This window comes from Crotalus tigris, unplaced genomic scaffold (assembly GCF_016545835.1).
Source record: "Crotalus tigris isolate CLP2741 ecotype Arizona unplaced genomic scaffold, ASM1654583v1 scf7180000019068.10715455, whole genome shotgun sequence".
Lineage (NCBI taxonomy): Eukaryota > Metazoa > Chordata > Lepidosauria > Squamata > Viperidae > Crotalus > Crotalus tigris.
Window position 1 is genome coordinate 1,651,921 of NW_024097358.1, and position 19,428 is coordinate 1,671,348.

General features: G+C 42.2%; 1 protein-coding gene across 2 annotated transcripts; it reads right to left on the reverse strand.

Moving 5' to 3' along the window:
* Nucleotides 1–356: 356 nt before the first annotated feature.
* On the reverse strand, nt 357–18,798 carry KLHL25 (kelch like family member 25). 2 transcript variants are annotated; one of them, XM_039359261.1, is made up of 3 exons: nt 18,615–18,798; nt 4,403–6,223; nt 357–813 (listed from the first exon to the last, which is right to left on the reverse strand). In XM_039359261.1, the coding sequence occupies exon 2, from the start codon at nt 6,205–6,207 to the stop codon at nt 4,438–4,440; it is 1,770 nt and encodes a 589-aa protein (XP_039215195.1). In that variant the 5' UTR covers nt 6,208–6,223; nt 18,615–18,798; the 3' UTR covers nt 357–813; nt 4,403–4,437. The 2 variants fall into 2 exon arrangements, with proteins under 2 accessions (XP_039215195.1, XP_039215196.1); XM_039359262.1 differs by lacking the exon at nt 18,615–18,798 and adding an exon at nt 18,303–18,545.
* Nucleotides 18,799–19,428: the final 630 nt, after the last annotated feature.

Consider the following 19,428-nt stretch of genomic DNA (forward strand, 5'->3'; position numbering starts at 1 on the left):
AATGAACATGCACTGTGATAAGCCTATTGATAGTTTACTGAATTAACCACATTTGATTGGATTTGCACAGCCCTCTTAAACTGTAATGTGGCTTCCTTAATTTTGCTTAGTTGTGTCAATCTAGGCTTGGAAAGACGGTGGGATCAGCAGTGGGAATGTGGCCTTTTGAAAATTATGCTTCCTGAGTTCAGCAGATGTCCCTTTTTTTTACAATTAAATGTCCATCTCCAAATGAGGAAAGCAATTCTGAGTCTTATGGGCTTCAGAAATAGCAGCTGCTTTGGTGGATAAGTTTTCCATAAAGAAGCAATATTACACTTTCATCCAGTGCACTCCAAAAAGAAAAATCCCACTCATGCAAGACAAATAGTTTTATTAACATTTACTAGAGCTCCTGGTAACATCAAAGTACAAATCATCAACAACAACATCTGGTGCAATTCAAGCCCTTGCTGATATGGTTGTGCTTCATTCCCCCTGGAGAAGAGAATTTCTGAAGTCCTTGAATGGAAATCATCAAGGCTTTTTAAGGCTACTTCTCCATGCTACCTGGGACCAAAGTGATACCTGCAAGGAATAGACAAGATTGTCCTTATAGAAGGACTTTTTTTTTTGCCACTTTGTTCTCTTTTCCTTGGAGAAAGTCAACAGGAGTGCTCAGCCTTTCGATCCATCCAAGCTTTAGGAACCAATTGAGATCCAAAGATCTCATACCAATAGACTGGATTGTGTGTGAGCAATCAGAAAGCAAAGCTGGTGTCTCCAGCTACTGGTGTAGCTTCCATTGTAATATCGATGTAGCAAATGCTTCATCTGGGAAGAGAGAAACAGCTAATTAACAGCCAGGTATTTGTAGAGGCGAGCATTTAATTATAACCAGTGGATAAAAGCAGGAAAGGTCTTTGCCTATGAAGGTGACCCATGAATGGATGGATGTCCTAAATAAGATATTCGATGCATGGATGAACGTTCTAAGGAAAGGCATGTAAAATCAACCATCTTCCTCAAAGACATTCACCCCAAATAATAACTTCCTATTTCTGGTCTGTCACCCCATGAAGAATTTACAAAACTACTGAGGTTTCTGTCTTTAATATCAAATGACTATACAGGAGAAAGAACATATACATGAGATTTTCCCTCCTACTTATGGAGTTCATTTAGGACAGCGGTTCTCAACCTTTTTAATGCTGTGACCCCAACCGGTCGTAAGTCGAGGACTAAACCTGTTGTAAGTTGAGGACTGCCCAACCAGTCATAAGTCAAGGACTTTCCCTGCCTGGGAGCGCCGCGCATGCGTGGTACTGCCCCCTGTGCCGGCTGAGGCGTAGCTGGCAAGCGGCAGAGATGGAGCAGGCTGATCACCGGCTGGACCACCAGCTGGCCCAGCCCAAGGGAGGTAAGGCACCTGCCGGAAAAGGGGAAAAAAATGGCAGACAGCCTTGCTTGGTGACCCCCGTGAAATGGTCGATCGACCCCAAATGGGGTCGTGACCCATAGGTTGAGAACCACTGATTTAGGATGTCCCTGTCCTCTATTTATAGAAAATGGGAGGAGCTTGATTGCACTATGCAACTCATCTTGTTAATTCAGGCTTTGAATTAGTCAAGGTAGCATGAGATAAAAGATTCCGCCAAAATCATGTGAAGATAGAGTGGGAACATGCCCAAAGTGGGAGAAAAATAGAATAATAATATCAATACTCTTTGGGGTGGGTGAGCCACTCTGCTACCCATACCATAGGTGGATCATTTTACTTGATCTTAGCAGCCTTTGTTATATATGGCTGGCCAAGGATACTCGGTTCAGGAATTAATGTTACAGCTCAGGCTCAGCTTGCCAAAACATGTTTCTAAACAACAGCCACTCCCAATTAGCTTGCCCTGATAATCAGGCTTTTGGAAACAAATTTCAACTTAGCAGAAACAGCTCATCTGCTGTAGCCACCCTGATCCCCACCCTATTAAATTATAGGTGTCAATATTTCCATCAATTTGTTCACAGGTGGCAACCTGGACCATTGGCAACTAAAGTCCCAGGACCATTTCAGCCACTCTTAATATGAAAAAAGGGGGGAAAGCTAGCAGGACATAGTTCTGGATTCTGCTGGCTGAAGACTTCCTGTCCTCCAGGCTTTCTGTCGTCCCTAGAGAAAGTCTACTACACGGATTAAATGGAATGGGGAGGCAGGGCAAAAAGGAACGAAAGACCTGGACTGGGCTCACGTGATTCACGAAGCGCTAACATGCTTTGATTAATTTTGGCTTAGTTATTGCTAAATGTGGCTTGCTCACAATACAACAATCAATACAGTTAAGCAACTCATGCTTCGTATAAGGTAGGAAGGCGGTCTAGAGAGAAGGCAAAGAAAGTCTGAATGAAAGAAGGGGGTGCCCAACAGCTTGAGGTCAAACTTCAGCATCAAATTCCAGGACTCTGAAGGACACACGACCTCTTGTCTCTGTTGAGGAATAGGAAAGCGGCTTGTTGTTTATCTATCTGTTGGGCAACCGACAATCTTCCTCCACCCCATAATATTAGGCAATGGAAGTCATGGGCAAAAAGTGTGGGGCAGAAGCAGGTACGCAGAATTAAACAAGATTGTGGCATAGATTCACTGCAGCCATTGCAGGTTTGGATATCTCCTCTTACAACCTGTAGCCCATTCTGTTGTTCTGCTTCTGCACTTGGTGCATCAGGTGGAAAAAAATGATATCACGATTTTGGGTTTTACCGATTAGACTGATTTGCCGATACAGAAATGGCTAGTGCCTCCTACTATAGAAAGTTGAGATTTGATTTTAATGTCTGATTTTACTGCAACAGAAAGAGTCGGAAGTCAATGCCTTTGATTTCTTCTCCTCCCTTTCTTCACACTTTTTTTTTGTTTTCCCTTTTTCTACTATTTGCTTTGGTATTTTCACATTTTATGTTATAAATGAATAAAACTAAATTAAAGGTTTGCATTAAATGCCTATTTGCACACCCTCTGCAGATCTGGGGACAGACAACCATGTCTCAGGAAACAGACCATGGTTAAGCAGCTACAACTTGACATGAAATGCAAGTCAAGAAATATTTTTTTAAAAACCTAGATAATAAGCAGGTTGACCTTAAGAACTGCCAACTTTTCCCTTTTCTAATTTTTCTGACTCTTCTGATTCTTTTTTTCAGAACTTCAGCACAATGTGTGTGTGTGGGGGGGAATCTTTTAAATCTTGCCCTGTAACAGGGTAGAGGACCCCAAATAAAAGCAGCTTCGAAATGAAGACATTGGCTTTTCAAAAGACCTTCTTAATCTGAGCCAAGACGAAAGAGATCTCTGGGAATCACAAATGTTAAGAACAAAGAAAACTCACCAGCCAAAAAGTTGCAAGAGGCTGGAGCATCCTAGAACAATATCTGCATTGTCTAACGGGATTTCCCAGGGGAAAATACTGGCTGTTCGGGAAAAATAAATAAATAATGGCTCGGCCTTTATTTCAGTTTTAAAAATCCTCCAGCGCGGTCTCAAAATATACTCAAAAGCATTGGCTGCGGGTGTATCTGGCTTTCAGCATTCAGATGCACCTGCGTGACAGACATATCAATTTTATTTCTACCGCGAATGCAAAACTTAAAGGGCTCTATAAACGGAGCTTGAAAATGGACTTTTCCCACGCACTGCAAAAGTAATTAAGGGTTGAATGACAGCTCAAAGGCGCCTGGGCTGCTGGAGCAGAATTTGGGAGCTGGGGAAAACTGTCACGGCTGAGCTGAGCTAGAATTTGGAAAAAACACTTATTAGCATCCAAGAATAGCTGAATAAGTCCAGTGAGGGCAGCGTCACTGCGAAGTAGCGTGCTTTTGTTTCCGTTTGTGCTCAGACAGAGCTCCGTCCTTTGTAGACAGACAAAAGAAAGCTATCTGGACACATACAGTAAGCAAAGCCAAAATCAAATCTACTACAGGGTAGATGAGTGTAATTTGTAAATCTAGCCACACAATTACTGGAACAACTGTTCTATCTCTAGCCATAAAGGTAGAAGCTGGGCTCCACTACCATACAATCAGTTTTTAAGGCGCTCTTTAAGGCGTTTCTTTAAGCTAAAGAAAGAAGCTTTTTTCCATAGCACCAACTTCCAGTGCATTTTTATTGTTACCCAGATTATTTTAAGTGCCGTATTTTTTTATTTGTTGCGCTTTCTCTTGACATATTACTGTCTTTCACTCTGAAAACCTAGTCTGTTTTAAAAAAAAAACCAAAACCCTAAACTTCGAAACATAAGTATCCAAATTCACTTTTTTTCCCCCAACATTCTTTTCTCAGATCTTCTATACGTGTGAACTGCAGACGTTTCCACCTTAAAAGGGCTTTCCTGAAAAAAAAAAAGACAGGTGAGTCTTGAAAAAAAAATCTTACCTTTTGTGCTCCACTGTAACCAGTGCTCTTGACTGTCAGGCCGGTAAGTGTTTCCATGTGCTAACAAAAGCTGTGGGGATTAGAGAGTAAGGCACTGTGGTGATACAGTTCCAGGTGTCCGAAGTGGGGTCATAACAGTCCAGTGTTTTACATCTCTGGGTCCCAAAGTAACCCCCTACTACATACAGCTTGTTTCCTGAAGCCAGCGCATGACAGGACATCCGCTTAGCTGTCATATCCCCAATCCGGGTCCACTGATCCGTTTCACAGTTAAAACGGTAAGCGGAAGCTGCGGTGTATTCTGTGTCCCCCCCCATTATGAAAATCTGGCTACCCAAGACAGCAGCTGCCGTGTAACGCCAGGGTTGAGGACACTCGGCTTTGATAGTCCACCGGTTCTCGGTCGGATCATAGCACTGGACTTTGGATACCATATCCCGGTGAATACTGGTTCCACCAAAAACGTAGAGCTTGAGCCGTGCGCTCACAACGGCGGCGTTGCTGACGCCATCCCTGAGGGGGGCGACCATGGTCCACTTGTTGGCAACTGGATCATACTTCTCCCCCTGCTTCAGTGAAACTGAAGGAGAAGCAGGAAAGACCCCCGCCACTGCGGTGTGACCACCCACTACATAGAGGCAGTTCTCGAGCTCGGCGGAACCGTGTCCAAACCGAGCGATCAGCATTGGGGCAGCTTTGGACCACTCTTCATTAACTGTGTCATAGACCCAGACGTCCTTGGACACCCCGTTTTCTGAGCCTCTCCCTCCAGTGATGTAAACTTTGCAGCCAATGGCACACGCACTGAACTCTTTCCGTGGGCTTGGCAGGTCTGATTTAGGGATGATCTCTTTTGCTTTGTGGTCGACTTGGTATACTTTGTCGCACATGAATGTCTGCCCCCCTAAGATGAGCAAAGTGTGCCCAGCTTTGCGGGGCTTGGCGCAAGGACTGGTGACCACCCCATCGTTCTGCAGGATTTTCTTCTTGCAACGAAGAGCCTCACCCATGATTGCCTTGTTCTCCTCCTCTGTGGTGATCAGCTCCTCGTAACTCATGGCTTCTTTGAGGCATACTGAAGGCAGCAATGCCAACCGCACGTTCTTTAGAAGCTCCGGGAGAAGAGGCTTCCTTTTGTCCAGGTCATATTTCACCCAATTGATAACAGCCTTGAAGACCTTCTCTTCATCCTCAATGTCCAGCTCATCGCTGGAGATCAAGTCCAACAGTGTATCCTTGGAGAGATTGTTAAATTCATCGCTCCCGTGGATTGTCTCAAAGTTGACCAGGCACATCCTCCAAGAGAACTCATAAAGCCTCTTGCACTGGTGAGCTTCTGACAGGACCATCATCCCCAAGCAGTTGGAAGGGCAAAGATTCTTCTCGAGAAACTCAGCAGCTGCATCTCGGACATCATGAAACTGCAACATGTCTCCAGCTTCCAGGAGGGACTCTGCATTCTCCTCATTGATGATGATCTTGGATGAGTAAGCATAGTCCAGCAGCAGCTCCAACACCTCTGGATGGAGGCTGTCATGGAAATTCACTTTGTCTCCTAAGCTCTCGCGAAGGCCGTTGCTGAACATGGCTTCAAAATATCTACTGGAAGCAGCTAACACTGCTCGGTGACACACAAAGGATTTATTCCCCGCAGAGAGGGTAACATCAGTGAACATGCAGTGTTTTCTCATAGTATTGAGGTGAGACAAGACACAGTCTGAATGAGAAGCCTTGTGGAACAGCAAGATATTCATTGAGCCGGTGCTGGTCCTGGATTTACGGTTCTCATGGACACTGACTGACATGACTCCTGAGTGTGACCTGTACAAAGAGGAACAAGGAACATTGTTATTTTCAAATAATTGTGGTTGAGAAAACCAAACACATTGGGATTTAACATTGGGAAGACTCAGAATGAAATCTAGGGTGACCTTGTGCTTAGTCATAATTTCTCAGCCTAGTATACATAGCTAAGTTTAAAAAGAGGTTATATGTCATACAGACTTTGTTAGAACAAAGGTGGGATGATAAAGAATATTGTAGTATAATAAAGAAGCTGTAAGCTGGCCAGAGTTGCTTAAGATAGGCATTACAATAGGCACCAGACTGCATTAATAGAGGGATAGAATCAAGATCATGTGAAGTATTAGCACCGCTTTACAGAACCTTACTAAGACCACATTTGGAATACTGCATCCAGTTTTGATCACCACAATATAAAAAAGATGTTGAGACTCTGGAAAGAGTACAGAGAAGAGCAACCAGGATGATTAGGGAGCTGGAGGCTGAAACATATGAAGAACAGTTGCAGGAATTGGGTACGTCTAGTTCTAGTAGTCAGTCGACAGGAAGAAGTGCATAATGCAATAATGTATAAGATGAGTTCTTGATCTCACTGTGGATGAATAAAATAAAAGAATAAGATTCAAGTTGTGCTTTACAAAAATCTTGCTCTAAGGACTTTCCCAATTATTCCTCTTGCTGGAATGAAAACCCTAAAAATCAAAATTAGATTATTGGCTGCCGTATTTGCTCTCCATTTTCTCCTGGGATGCCAAATCACACCTTTCTGTCAAATTTCCCTAATCCCATCTCCATTTCCCTTCTCACCCACAAACAAAAAAGTGCCCAAATTGCTACATTCATATGTTTGTGCCAAGTAACCATTATAGTTTGGAAAAAAGAAAAAAAACAAAAACAAAAAATCCAGGCCTTCATTTTAAGCTTCAAGCCAAACTTCCTTGTTGATTAAACCATCTGGTTTTCCATTCACCATCTCCTTTGCTGGCTCCTTTTTATTTTTCTTAACGGTGGTGGGTTGTTTGTGTTTTGTTTTGGTTTTTTTTTTTTTGAAATTTTATATTTTTAAAAATAAATAACAAAAATATAGAAGAGAGAGCTTCAACCTTAGAAAGCAAAATCTGTGGTGGCTGCCATCTTCCAAGGCTAGCTATTTGGGACATTGGAAACTCCAGGTTTGCAATGCCAAAAAAAGGTTGAGAGACTGGATGGGGGGGGGGGGAAGACTTTCTAAAATGCTGTCCATTATTCTCTTCCCAAGAGAAAGCTCAAATGAACCATGGCATCACAGTTAAGAGTACTCCAGAACTGCACATTGAGTCTGTGGTTAGAGCATTTCAAGACTACAGACGGATCCTCTGTGATTAGAGCACTCCATGATTGCAGGTTGGGTTACCCTACTTGAGCTGGTATAATTAATAGCTGATGTTAAACCTTGCATTTGTATGCATTCAGTGCTTCTGATTTCGTAATTCTTACACTCCAGTAGGGTTTATTTTTAAGAAAATGTCCACACTGTTGAGGTGGAACAGTGAACTGGGAAGGGAAGTTCTCCCTTTATAGAAGCCAAAAAGTAAACTTTTTTTTTTTTTAAAAAAAAGAATAAAAACCTTCAGCACTGCCTCAATTGCCCTATTTAAAGAACTGCTTGCACAGAGAATCATGTTTCACTGGTAGAGACAACATTCTTTGCAGAGAAATGGGCGCTGTCATCAGCAGGATGCAGAAGACTGCTGAGCTCCAGTCTTTACTTTAGATTTTATAAATTTTTTACTATTTATGAAATAAATAATTCATTTCACAGTAGACATAAAATGCAGAATTTATTTATGAAAAGTATCAACTGCTTCAATCCCAAGAGATTTTTGGGAAGCGTAGAAAAATATAAAACACAACAAAATAGCGCATAATATTAGCACAATTAAAAAGCCAACTATTCTGGTGCTCAACTATTCTATTTAGGCAACTGCTGAAGGCTTTCTGGGACATCCAACTTTTCATTAGTTTTTGTTCTTAAGGCCACGGTATCCTATAGGAGAGGACCCCCCCATTGAAAACACACCATTCAGACCCTTTCTATCATTTCTTGCAATGGAAGGGGACCTTTAGCAAGTACTCCTTCGTCACCTTGGTGCTCTAACCTTGCTAAGGGTCTTCAGATGAGAAGGGAGTAGAGACAAAAGAATGTATGGAAATACACTCCTATCACTAAAGATTCCGGGAAGACTAGAGTCAGAGACTCCACTCTGACAGTCAGCAAGTTCAGAAGACCACTTGCAATGGACAGTAACTCAGAACCAGAAGTTCAGCCCCTTAGTCCTAAGCAGAGATGTTTAATGAAGATCTAGAACAGTGGTTCTCAACCTTTTTAATGCCGTGACCCCCAACCAGTCGTAAGTCGAGGACTACTCAACCGGTCGTAAGTCGAGGATTATTCAACTGGTGCAGCACCGTTTGCAGAATGGGACTTTTGGCGGGCTCAGCAGGGCAGAGACAGCCTGGACAATTCCTATTGGCTTTTGAAAGCCAATAGAATTAGACTCTATTCAAGAGAGTCTATTCTATTGGCTTTCAAAAGCCAATAGAATAAAAGGGAGTAGCACAGCTAAGGAAAAGGGGAAAAAAAGATGGCGGACTGCGTTGTTTGGTGACCCCCGTGAAATGGTCGTGCGACCCCAAATGGGGTCCCGACCCACAGGTTGAGAACCACTGATCTAGAATAAAGTTACCCAACCTTGGCCCCGGGTGAGGAATTCTGGGAGTGGAAGTCCACAAGTCACAAAAGGGCCAAGTTTGAAGACCGCTGCTCTAAGGCATAAAAACCAGCTGGGTGACTTTGGACCACTTCTTCCCTCTCAGTCCAAAAATCATGGGCTGAGGATGGTTCTGGAGATGCTGGTTTAATAGTAGAGAGACCCATGGTTTTGTTCTCCCTTAGATATAGAAGTTTTCTGCATTAAATTTGAGAGAACCACTTTCTCTCAGTCCTACAGTAAAAAGCTGAAAAACATCTACAGTGGCCCTCAACTTACGACTGCCATTCAATATTCTATATTTATATATTGTATATTTTTCATGTTATATAGTTTGGTGCGGGTAGGAGGGATGTTTTTTAATGCTGTACGCGGCCCAGAGTTACACTGTTTGAGCTGGGATGGCCTTATAAATCCTGTAATAAGAATATACTTCTTCCATGCAACTATTTTGAGCTACAGGGGGAATACTTCTGATATTAATCCAGTTTGTGGCTTTATTGTCTTGTTTGCTACATGCAGGTCAAAATACCTGGATGATGAAGGCAATGGGACATTTTCAAGGCAGCTTGGAGTCAAGGTGAGCAAGGTGAGGGGAGCCAGGAAGAATGCAGAAGGGTGTTAATAGGTATCACTCATAACCTCGACAACATCAGCTCTCTTGTTGCCAAAGTTTTTGTGCGTGTTCAGTTGTGTGCTGAGAGATTTATCTTTGGAAAAGCAGACAAACCTACTGGGGCAAGACAGGACAGTTCTTGTCTTTTTACCTTCTCACTTCGTGCGGTCCTTCCTAATCCAATCATCTGAGTTACGTCATCTAATCTAAACACAGCCTGTTGTTCTCTCCTACCCGGGTTATGGAAAAATGTTTTTAATGAATTAGGAAACTCTGGATTCCAGCTGGGGCAGCCAAAGGGTGGCTGATTTCTATGAGGAGGAGGTTTTAAGTTACAGAATATAAAGCCCTTCCATTTAAGTTGTTCACAAGGCTCAGAGGGGTTGGAAGCAATTTTAAAAGGACACAAACAGCACTTGACCCACCAGGTCATGAAATTTGCTGCTATCAGATACCACGCTAGTTGGTTTTAAAAGGGGGCTGGACCGATTCATAAGAGGATCAGGTTATCAATGATTACTCTGGCTGTCTGCCTCATCAGCAATCTATTTTAAACCCCAACGGCCAGGAATTGAGAAGAGAGAGATCCATTGTCTTCTGTTCAAATTTGTAACCATCTTGAAGCCATCTTGTTTGGGAATGGGGCCACAGATACGGGACCGTAAGTGGACCATAGCTTCAGAGCTCTGTTTTTAAAGCCGTTATACACTTCATTTGCCCCTCGCTTTGAGTAAAAACTGCAATTGATCCACACAAACAAGCTTCAGAAAAACAGAGATGTTGAAATGTGAAAATGGGCCATCTCACAAGTAGCAACTCTTACTCAATTCTGCACCACTAAGCTAGTAAGCCACCCTATCGCACTGTCATCACGTAGTACTGTGGATTCAATTGAAATCCAAATTGTATTCATATAATTTATAGATAAGAGGTAGAGGTATGTCTAATCTAACAACGAGAAGGACTAGGCTAGGAGCAGTCTACCAATATTTGTGGGGTTGTCACGGAGAAGAAGAGGTTGACCTATTCTCCAAAGTACTTAGGACAGGACAAGAAGTAACATATGGAAGATTTATCAAAGAAAAATCCAACCTAGAATTAAAGAGAAATTTCCGCTGTTTGTACCAGAGATGAGTTCAAACTGGCTTGATTGAGAGCAACTTTAAGGGATGCAAAGAGGCTCCTTTGGAAGGAAGACCCAAGACTGGGCTTGTTTGAATACTGTGTGAATTGGGCAAACTGTGGGCTTCTTAAGCAAACTGCAGTGTGGAAAACAGATGATCCTGGCTGCACTAGGGTATGCTTTATTTATATATTTAATATTATATAACCATACTTACACGCCATTCAAAAGAGACAACAGAAAGCTAACAAAGACCAAAACACAGTCTCTCCAGTAAACCATACCCAGATAAGCAGGGATTAACACCAGATGAAAACAACAACCAAATCAAGCAGAAAATAATAGCCTTATCAAGGAATTAAGAAAAAGATAGACGTGCCTCCATCAGTACTGGTAGCCCAAGCTGCAGTATATAAGCAGGGGAAAAAACCCCATCCTTACCAATACTGATGGTGTTACCTACTCAGATAATGAAACATCTGCAAGAAAACAGCAAGCTCAGAGAGCACCAAGGACCCCTCATTTCAACCCTGAGCGTCAGAGATTTTCTTCTATTGGAACCAAAGATTTTTTTTTCTTGGTGAACACTTTTTCTTCTTTGGAAACTTTAGCTATCTGTCCCTAGAGTAGAGGTTTCTTACTAATTGTAGGTTTTAGAAAGAGAGAAGTAAAAATAGCCCTTTATACTTAGTGCTAAATGCCTTTTTAAGTTGACAACCAGAAATCAACAATAGTTTTTTTAAAAAAAAGGTTTGAAAAGAAGTGCCCCATTGTTTCGTTGTTTGTTGAAAGAACAAAAGGTCCTAATTCTGCCTCTCTGTCTTTCACATGTTGAGCAGCCAAGTTGGAGGAAGGCAGTTTAGCTACCACCACTTCAATACAAGGAGAAAAACACAGCTCCACGGTCTTCCCGGTCTTCCCGTGGGTTTACAAAGCATTTCTTTATTAGTTTATAATATATAACATAAGAAAATAGTAGGAAAGTAAGGGAGGAAAAAAGGAAGGGAAAAGTGTATGGCCAGAAGGGAAAAAAAAAAGACTTATGACTCCCTTTGATGCAGTAGAATAAGTTAATAGCATCAAACCTCAATTTCTTTCTTTTACATAATAATATAAACAAGCCATTTCTATGACAACAAACCCATGAACCGCTAAAAATCAAAATCAAAGTTTCATATTTTTTCCACTTCAAGAACTAAGTCCAGAAGCAGTTTCCAACTAGAATTTCTGTGAGTTTACTGCACTGGTTAGATTACATCTAAGCAAAATTATAAATTGCTTTCACGTAACAAATATATTGATCAAGTATGGTAGGGTTAGTTGACGGTTCGATCTGTTGTACAAAAAAAATGATTAATTCCATAAACCAGAATAAAAATAACCACAGTAAACCTGCCTCAATAATGCAGCCATGAAGATAAGGCCTCCAGTTAACTTTAGATAGGGAACGTATTGAAATAACAACAACAACAACAACAACTGCTTCCATCCTGCAACGATATCTGTAATACCATCAAACATCCACATCTGCCTATCGCAGGTCCTTGGTAAGGACTCGATAGGTAGACAAAAATGCCAAATCCCGTCTGAACATCTGGCTGACTTGTATGCCAAAACACAATACTGATTAGTAAGATTATGGAGCGTGTGAAATAGCTGCTTTGGATGGCAAACCTCTACACAACATGTTGGTGTCTCCCCCCCCCCTTGTAAGCAGCCTGACAGCTGACAAATTCACTTGTCAGCACTAACATTTTCTAAACCACAGACTGCAGTGGTCAGTTTCTGATCCTCAGGCCTGGGAACTGCTTGGCGCTGGTAGGAGATGTGCCCCGGCAGGCTTTATCAGTTGAAGCAGCACTAACAGCCGCTGTGGGGATGTCACGTTGGTGGGAAGACACTTTGATGTGGTCACAGTGCAAAACTACATACGTCAAGGGGCCCAAATGTATCTTGCAATGGCTAAATACTGCTTTGCAGCCATTCCAGCAAGGAACATGGTTAAGCAATAGTGTTTAAGGAAGGCAGTCATTGTGTTGACGATCTGCAAAGGGCTGAATTAAACACCACTCTCGATAATATGCTATACATCAGACTTTTCTTCTGCCCTTCCAACCTGACCTGTGGCCTGCAAAAAATGCCAATTCTCGGTTATATCCCCATGGATCTGTCTGGCGATCCCCTAGTCCAGTGGTTTTCAACCTGTGGGTCGGGACCCCATTTGGGGTCGAACGACCATTTTGCGGGGGTTGCCAAACAACGCAGTCTGCCATTTTCCCCCCCTTTTCCTTAGCTGTGCTACTCTCTTTTATTCTATTGGCTTTTGAAAGCCAATAGAATAGACTCTCTTGAATAGAGTCTAATTCTATTGGCTTTCAAAAGCCAATAGGAATTGTCCAGGCTGTCTCTGCCCTGCTGAGCCCGCAAAAAGTCCCATTCTGCAAATGGTGCTGCACCAGTTGAGTAGTCCTCGACTTACGACCGGTTGGGAGTCGCGGCATTAAAAAGGTTGAGAACCACTGCCCTAGTCTCTCCAGGCTACAGGAACAATCTATTCAAACATGTTCCAATGGCTTAGATAATTTTTACCTGCAATGCATAAATCAGCAGCCCCCGACTTCTTTTGCTATTCAATAATTTAAGGTTGTAATCACCAAGGCGCAGAAAACAAGCTTGAATCAGTTGACAGTGGCTGGTAAAACACCCAAACACTCAGAACAATCTAGGATCAGAAGGGGACAACTTGCTGCGGCCAACTCCTGCGGCCAAAAGGCCACAGCCTGTCTTGAGACACATCTTCTAGCCTCTGCTTCAATTTCTTTACTCAGGAGCAGTGGCTACCAAAGGCTGGACTACACTGTCCATCAGAACAAGGTTTGATTTGGGGGGGGGGTGTATGGAAGGCTCCTCTTCTGGAACTGGGAATGTTGCCTCAACCGTGATTTGTTTTCCTGACCCTTTTAAAAATGTGCCACTGTGCTTTAAAAAGCTATTTAAATTGATACATACATACATACATACATACATACATACATATTATCTGTAACTACCCTGAAGGTACAGTATGAATTTTTAAGTAACTGAAGCAAAGTAGGCAGAATACACACACAGCTGTGGTTTCAATTTAGTTTTTCCTGGTGTAGAAAGAGATTGAATTATGAAGCAAAAGTGTTTCATCACACTTTTTAAATAACTGCCTATCCAGGCATCGTCTGTCTGGTTTCACTCGCTCCAATCTCTTGACTGTTGCTTAAGAAGCTGATGAATCAGCAAATTGCTATGAGATACTACTCCAGCTTTCAGAAGATCAAGAGAAAATGCACTGGCAGAGAAGAAGCTGCTAGCTGCAACTCAGCTCGTTTGAGTCTAACTTAGCCACCAAATTCAGTTGCCTTTAAAAAAAAATAAGATAGCATTCTAAGATTTCTTCTTCTCTTTATATGGTGCAAGAAACAATTCTAGCAACCTTACAGGATTGCAGTAGGGAAGGCTGAAATAATATAACTGTGTTAAGCTGCGCATATAAGCTTAAACATAACACATATTACGATAAGCAAGAGTTAGGCTTCCGAGGGCGGCTTGTTAGGAAAGCAGCAAGCCAGTCTCTTGGTTTGGATGAAAACGCTAAACAAACCATAGACAGACATTTCCAAGATTTGCCTCACGACTCCCTCTGGCAGATGGAGGTCAATGGGTGTGTTTGGGAAACAAGCATAGTGGTTAAACAAACCAGGTTATCACTTAAGGCTAGGCTGAATTTCTCCTGACGCCTATTGCCCAGAGCCAGCATGTACTTTAGCTGCATTCACACTTGAGGCTCGTCAAAAGATCTTGATTAATACATATACGCAAAGTCCTCGACTTACGATCCAAAATTGAGCCCCACATTTCTGTTGCTAAGGGAGACATTTGTTAAGTGGATTTTGCCCCATTTTGCAAGCTTTGTTGCCCCAGCTGTTCAGTGAATCACTGGAGATGCTAAGTGAGTGACACCGTTGTTAAGTGAATCTGGCTTCCCCGTTGATTTTGCTTGTCAAAGGATTGCACAAGGGGAAATCACATGACCTCGGGACACTGCAATTGTCGTAAATGTGAACCAGCCATCTGTCTGAAATGGTATAGGGTTTCCTGCCTGAGCAGGGGGTTGGACTAGATGACCTCCAAGGTACCTTCAAACTTTTTAAATTTTTATTATTATTATTGTTGTTGTTGTCAAACATCTGAATGTAAATCGCACGACTAGAGGGATGCTTGTCAGAAGGTCCTAACGGGATCAAATGACTCCAGGGCACTGCAACGGTCATAAATACAAACCAGATTTTGATCATATAATCACGAGGGTGCTGCAATGGCCATAAGTGGGAAAAATGGTCATAAGTCCCTTTTTTCAGTGCCACTCTAACTTCAGTCACTAAAGGAGCTGTTGTAAGTCTAGGACAGGACTAGTCAACCTTGGCTCTTTTATGACTCGTGGACTTCAACTCCCAGAATTCCTGAGCCAGCATGGCTCAGTTTGGAAACCTCTCTCGTTCCCCTCAGCATGGCCGGCTCAGGAATTCTGGGAGTTGCCACGAGTCATAAAGCGGCCTAGTCCTAGTGCAGGGGTAGCAACCTTGGCTCTTTTATGGCTCGTGGACTTCAACTCCCAGAATTCCTGAGCCAGCGTGGCTCAGCTTGGAAACCTCTCCCTTTCCCCTCAGCATGCCTGGCTCAGGAATTCTGGGAGTGGAAGTCCACCAGTCATAAAAGAGCCAAGGTTGCCTATCCTTGGTCTAGGACTACCCAACATGGATTCTTAACGTATAGAATTCCCATAATTCCTTCAGACTCACTAGCTAACCAAGACAGATGCTTACAAATGTGCCGAGACTATAACGCTCAACTTCTCTGAAAACCATTTCCAACAAATCCATTGCACAATTTCATTTTAGATCTAAAATAAGAGATACCGTCTTTCTATTTTCTCCCTCACCTGCCCTACTACCTTTTTCCTCCCAAGTATGTTTGCCATTATGACTATTTTATAGACTAGGGACAATATGTAAAAGGTGAAATCCGAATGCTGGGGCTGATTACTTCTGCCCCTTTAAATTACACAGGTGTTTAAGCTTTGATTTAATCAACCTGAAGAAAGACTCCAAAAGCAAGAAAGACTCCAAAAGGCCTTAAGCTGGAGAAAGTTCCTACCTGAGGTCCTTCCCAACTCTGAAATAGGAAGGAAAGGAAAGAAAGAGGGAGAACCCAGTTGTGCAGGTAAGCTGGGTTTCAAAAAAAAAAAAAAAAAATAAGCGCAGAACTAAAATTCTGTGAAAATTAACCCCCTCACTGTCCATTTGCGGCCTTGTGGTAAATGCACATGGCTCCAGGGTTAATTTGGATGCTCTTGAAGTAGGGTTTATTTATTTACAGAAGTGCAGTCTCTTAGGAACAAAGTATCTCAAATACTGCTCACTTCAGCAAAGTTTAAAATGGTTGTTTTTGTTAAGGATAGTTTTTTTTTTTATTTCTGTCTCCGGAAAAGAGAAATAATGACTGTTTGCTGCTGAATTAAGATATTGGGGGGGGGGTGTGTGTGTTAAAAAAAAGGACATGTTTAAAATGTACAGGTAGTCCTTGACTAATGACACAGTTCATTTAGTGGCTGCCCAAAGTTAAAATGGCACTGAAAAAAGTGACTTATGACCGTCGTAGCAGCCCCACGGTCACGTGATCAAAATTCAGAGGCTTGTAAACTGACTCATATTTATGACTGTGGGTTCCCTTTGGCGACCTTCTGACAAGCAAAGTCAATGGAGGAGCCAGATTCACTTAACAACCAGGTTACTAACTTTACAACTGCAGCGCTTCACTTAAAAACTGTGGCAAGGTCATAAAATGAGATAGAATTGTAAAATCGGGCAAAACTCTCTTCACAACCATCTCGCCTAGCAACAGAAATTTTGAGCTCAACTGTCATTAAGTCGAGGACTATCTGTATGGGGGATACTTTAATTTCACTGAGGTAGGTAGTGTGGAAAATGCAAGAATTTAAGGATTATGCTGAATTTTCTCACTGTCGCATTTGAATTATATGCATTCCCAAAGGTTTATCATGTACTCATCCTTATCCCTCCTCTCACACAGAGAGGCTGGATCCACACAATTGTGGTTTTATGCACATTTGAATAAGCCATCACTAATTGAATTCATACTTTGTGCTAAGTTATAAACCACAAACTACTCTGGCTGGATTTAACCAACACATTAAGCTAAAATTATCCCCATTATGACTTCTTGCAATGTGAGGGCCTAATTATACAAAAATATAGGTCATCTAAGATATTCCATTCCTCTATTGACTGAGTTTATCTCTGTTAACCAATAAGAAAGTTTGGTATATAAGCACATTCTGTATTAATTCACAAATCACAGGCTAGGCCTTGGTGCAATGTTGAAGGCATGTAGTTGTAATTTAGTTGTCACAACACGGTTAAATGGGCTAACGTTTAGTCTGTGTATGTGAAATCTATCCGCAGTAAAAGAAATGATCCCACAGTGCTTTCTTACAACTATAAATAATGAATACTTTGATCAGAATGAGGTAATCTTTTTTTTTCTTCTCCTGATCTAACTTATCTGTGGGTCTTTGAATCTCCAGAGAGTTTGCCATCCCTTGCTTGGGAAGACAACAGCTGACTAAATTATCAAACCACACAAAGTGATAGCTGTTGGGTAAACAATAATATTAGCAAAATCTTAAAAGCAAGATATTTGGATATAAAACATATGGTGCAAAGAAAAACACATCGGATTTTTTTTGTTTTGTTTTATAACTAATGTGAGTCTTCTCGAGCTGATATAAATAGAAAAAAAATGAAACTGAAAACTAGGTATCTGCAAAAAGTATGTGAGGACAAACAGAAACAAATACGGTATGCTCTTATTCATACCACCATATGAAATTTATTGCTGTCACCATCTGCTCAGGGTTTACAGATGGTTTACAACTATCCTGGTTTCACCTTCCACAAGCAGACTATTCCTTTCAAAAACCAGACGCCCATTGTAATTCACAATACTGTACAGCAAGCATTTTTCCACAACCCTTCCATGTGCCTTTAGAGTTCATAGTAAAAGCTCTGCTGGAGATGACAAGTGATGTCTTCCTAGGGCACACCCAGGCTTGCCTTACTAGAACAACATTAAATATCCATATAAATAACAGCACACTTTTATCCCATAACAAAAATATAGCATAATAGAACATAGAATAGGGACCTTGGAGGTCTTCTAGTCCAACCCCCCACAAAGAAGGTTCACAAAGAATAGATCCAATGATCTCTCTTAAACTGGAACTCATACCTGAAATAACTCCGAAAGCTTTGCAAAGGAGAGATCCCAATGCAAAATACAGGAACTTTGGGGAAGAGAAAACATTGGGCTTTAATTCTCAGCACTCCGAGGCCTTGCCACTTTATTTCATTTTAAAATGGCTCGTAAGAGAAGGAGAAAATGAATCAATTATAAATTAAATTATAAATTGTAATTTTATAAATTAAAAAACAAAGCCTGCCCCCCCTCCCCCCCAAAAAAACCCCTCTCTGATCCTTTCCAGCATCCTTGACTCACTGCTTTTCCAGAAACCGGAGCAGGGAACAATTCACACCTTTCGACGGATTGTAATAAAACCCGCTTGATTGGTTCACACAACCCCAGCAACACGGGTTTTTATTTTATAGCAAATCTTTCCGCCTGGGGCGGGGAAGGGACGATCCTCTGCCTCCTTTCCAGGGCGCTGTAGTTGCGATCTGCATCCAGTCTGGAGGGGGTGGGTTTCTTTTTATCTCTATTTTTTAAAGACACCCCCTTTTTTTAAAAAAAAAAAAAAATCAAAGCACAGGGAACAATGCAGAAAAAAAAATGTATTTCATGAATTCTCACCTCTTAGATCTCTCCTGGTTGGGGGGGGGGGGCGTCTGGATCTCCGGATCGCCGTAGATTTCCACCACTTGCCCCTCGGGGGCGTCTCGCTCCCCTCTCCTCCTCCCCCTCCCCCGAAACAAATACAATAAAAGGTTTGAAAGTAACTACTTTCCCCAAAGCTCTACGGGGCGCCGGGACCAATCGGAAGAGGGAGGCCTTTGTGACGACACCTGCCGCCAAACCAATCAAGCTAGCCTCCAGGCCAGCGGCGGGAGGGGGGGAATTAAAGACGCGCCAATCGGAGGCTAGAAAGGGATTCCTGGGCGGGGTTTCGGGAGAGGCGGGGGGGAGTGAGAAGTATCGGCTTGAGAGGGGAGGGGGGAAAGTGAGGAGTCTGATTTTTAAAGGGATAGGCGCCACCCAAAAAAAATAAAAATAAATAAAAGATAAAAAAGAGGGTCTGGGGTGATTCATCCTGGCTGGGGAGGGGGGCGGCTTTCTGAGGATAGTTGTTTGCTCGGTAATTTTGTTCCTGTATTTTTTTCCTTTATGGCGCTAAAGAAAGTTTTGCATCTCCCTCACAAGCATTTCTGAAATAATTCCTGGCTTTTTTTTTTTTGGACTGGACTGGTATAGGGCAGGGGTAGGCAACCTTGGCTCTTTTATGACTCTTTTGTGGACTTCAACTCCCAGAATTCCTGAGCCAGCCATGCTGAGGGGAAAGGGAGAGGTTTCCATACTGAGCCATGCTGGCTCAGGAATTCTGGGAATTGAAGTCCACAAGTCATAAAAGAGCCAAGGTTGACCCTATCCCTGGTATAGGGTCTCCTGC

What these genes read in the sequence shown, in the direction of transcription:
- KLHL25 (XM_039359261.1), bottom strand. Translation starts at nt 6,207, where the DNA reads ATGTCAGTCAGTGTCCATGAGAACCGTAAATCCAGGACCAGCACCGGC.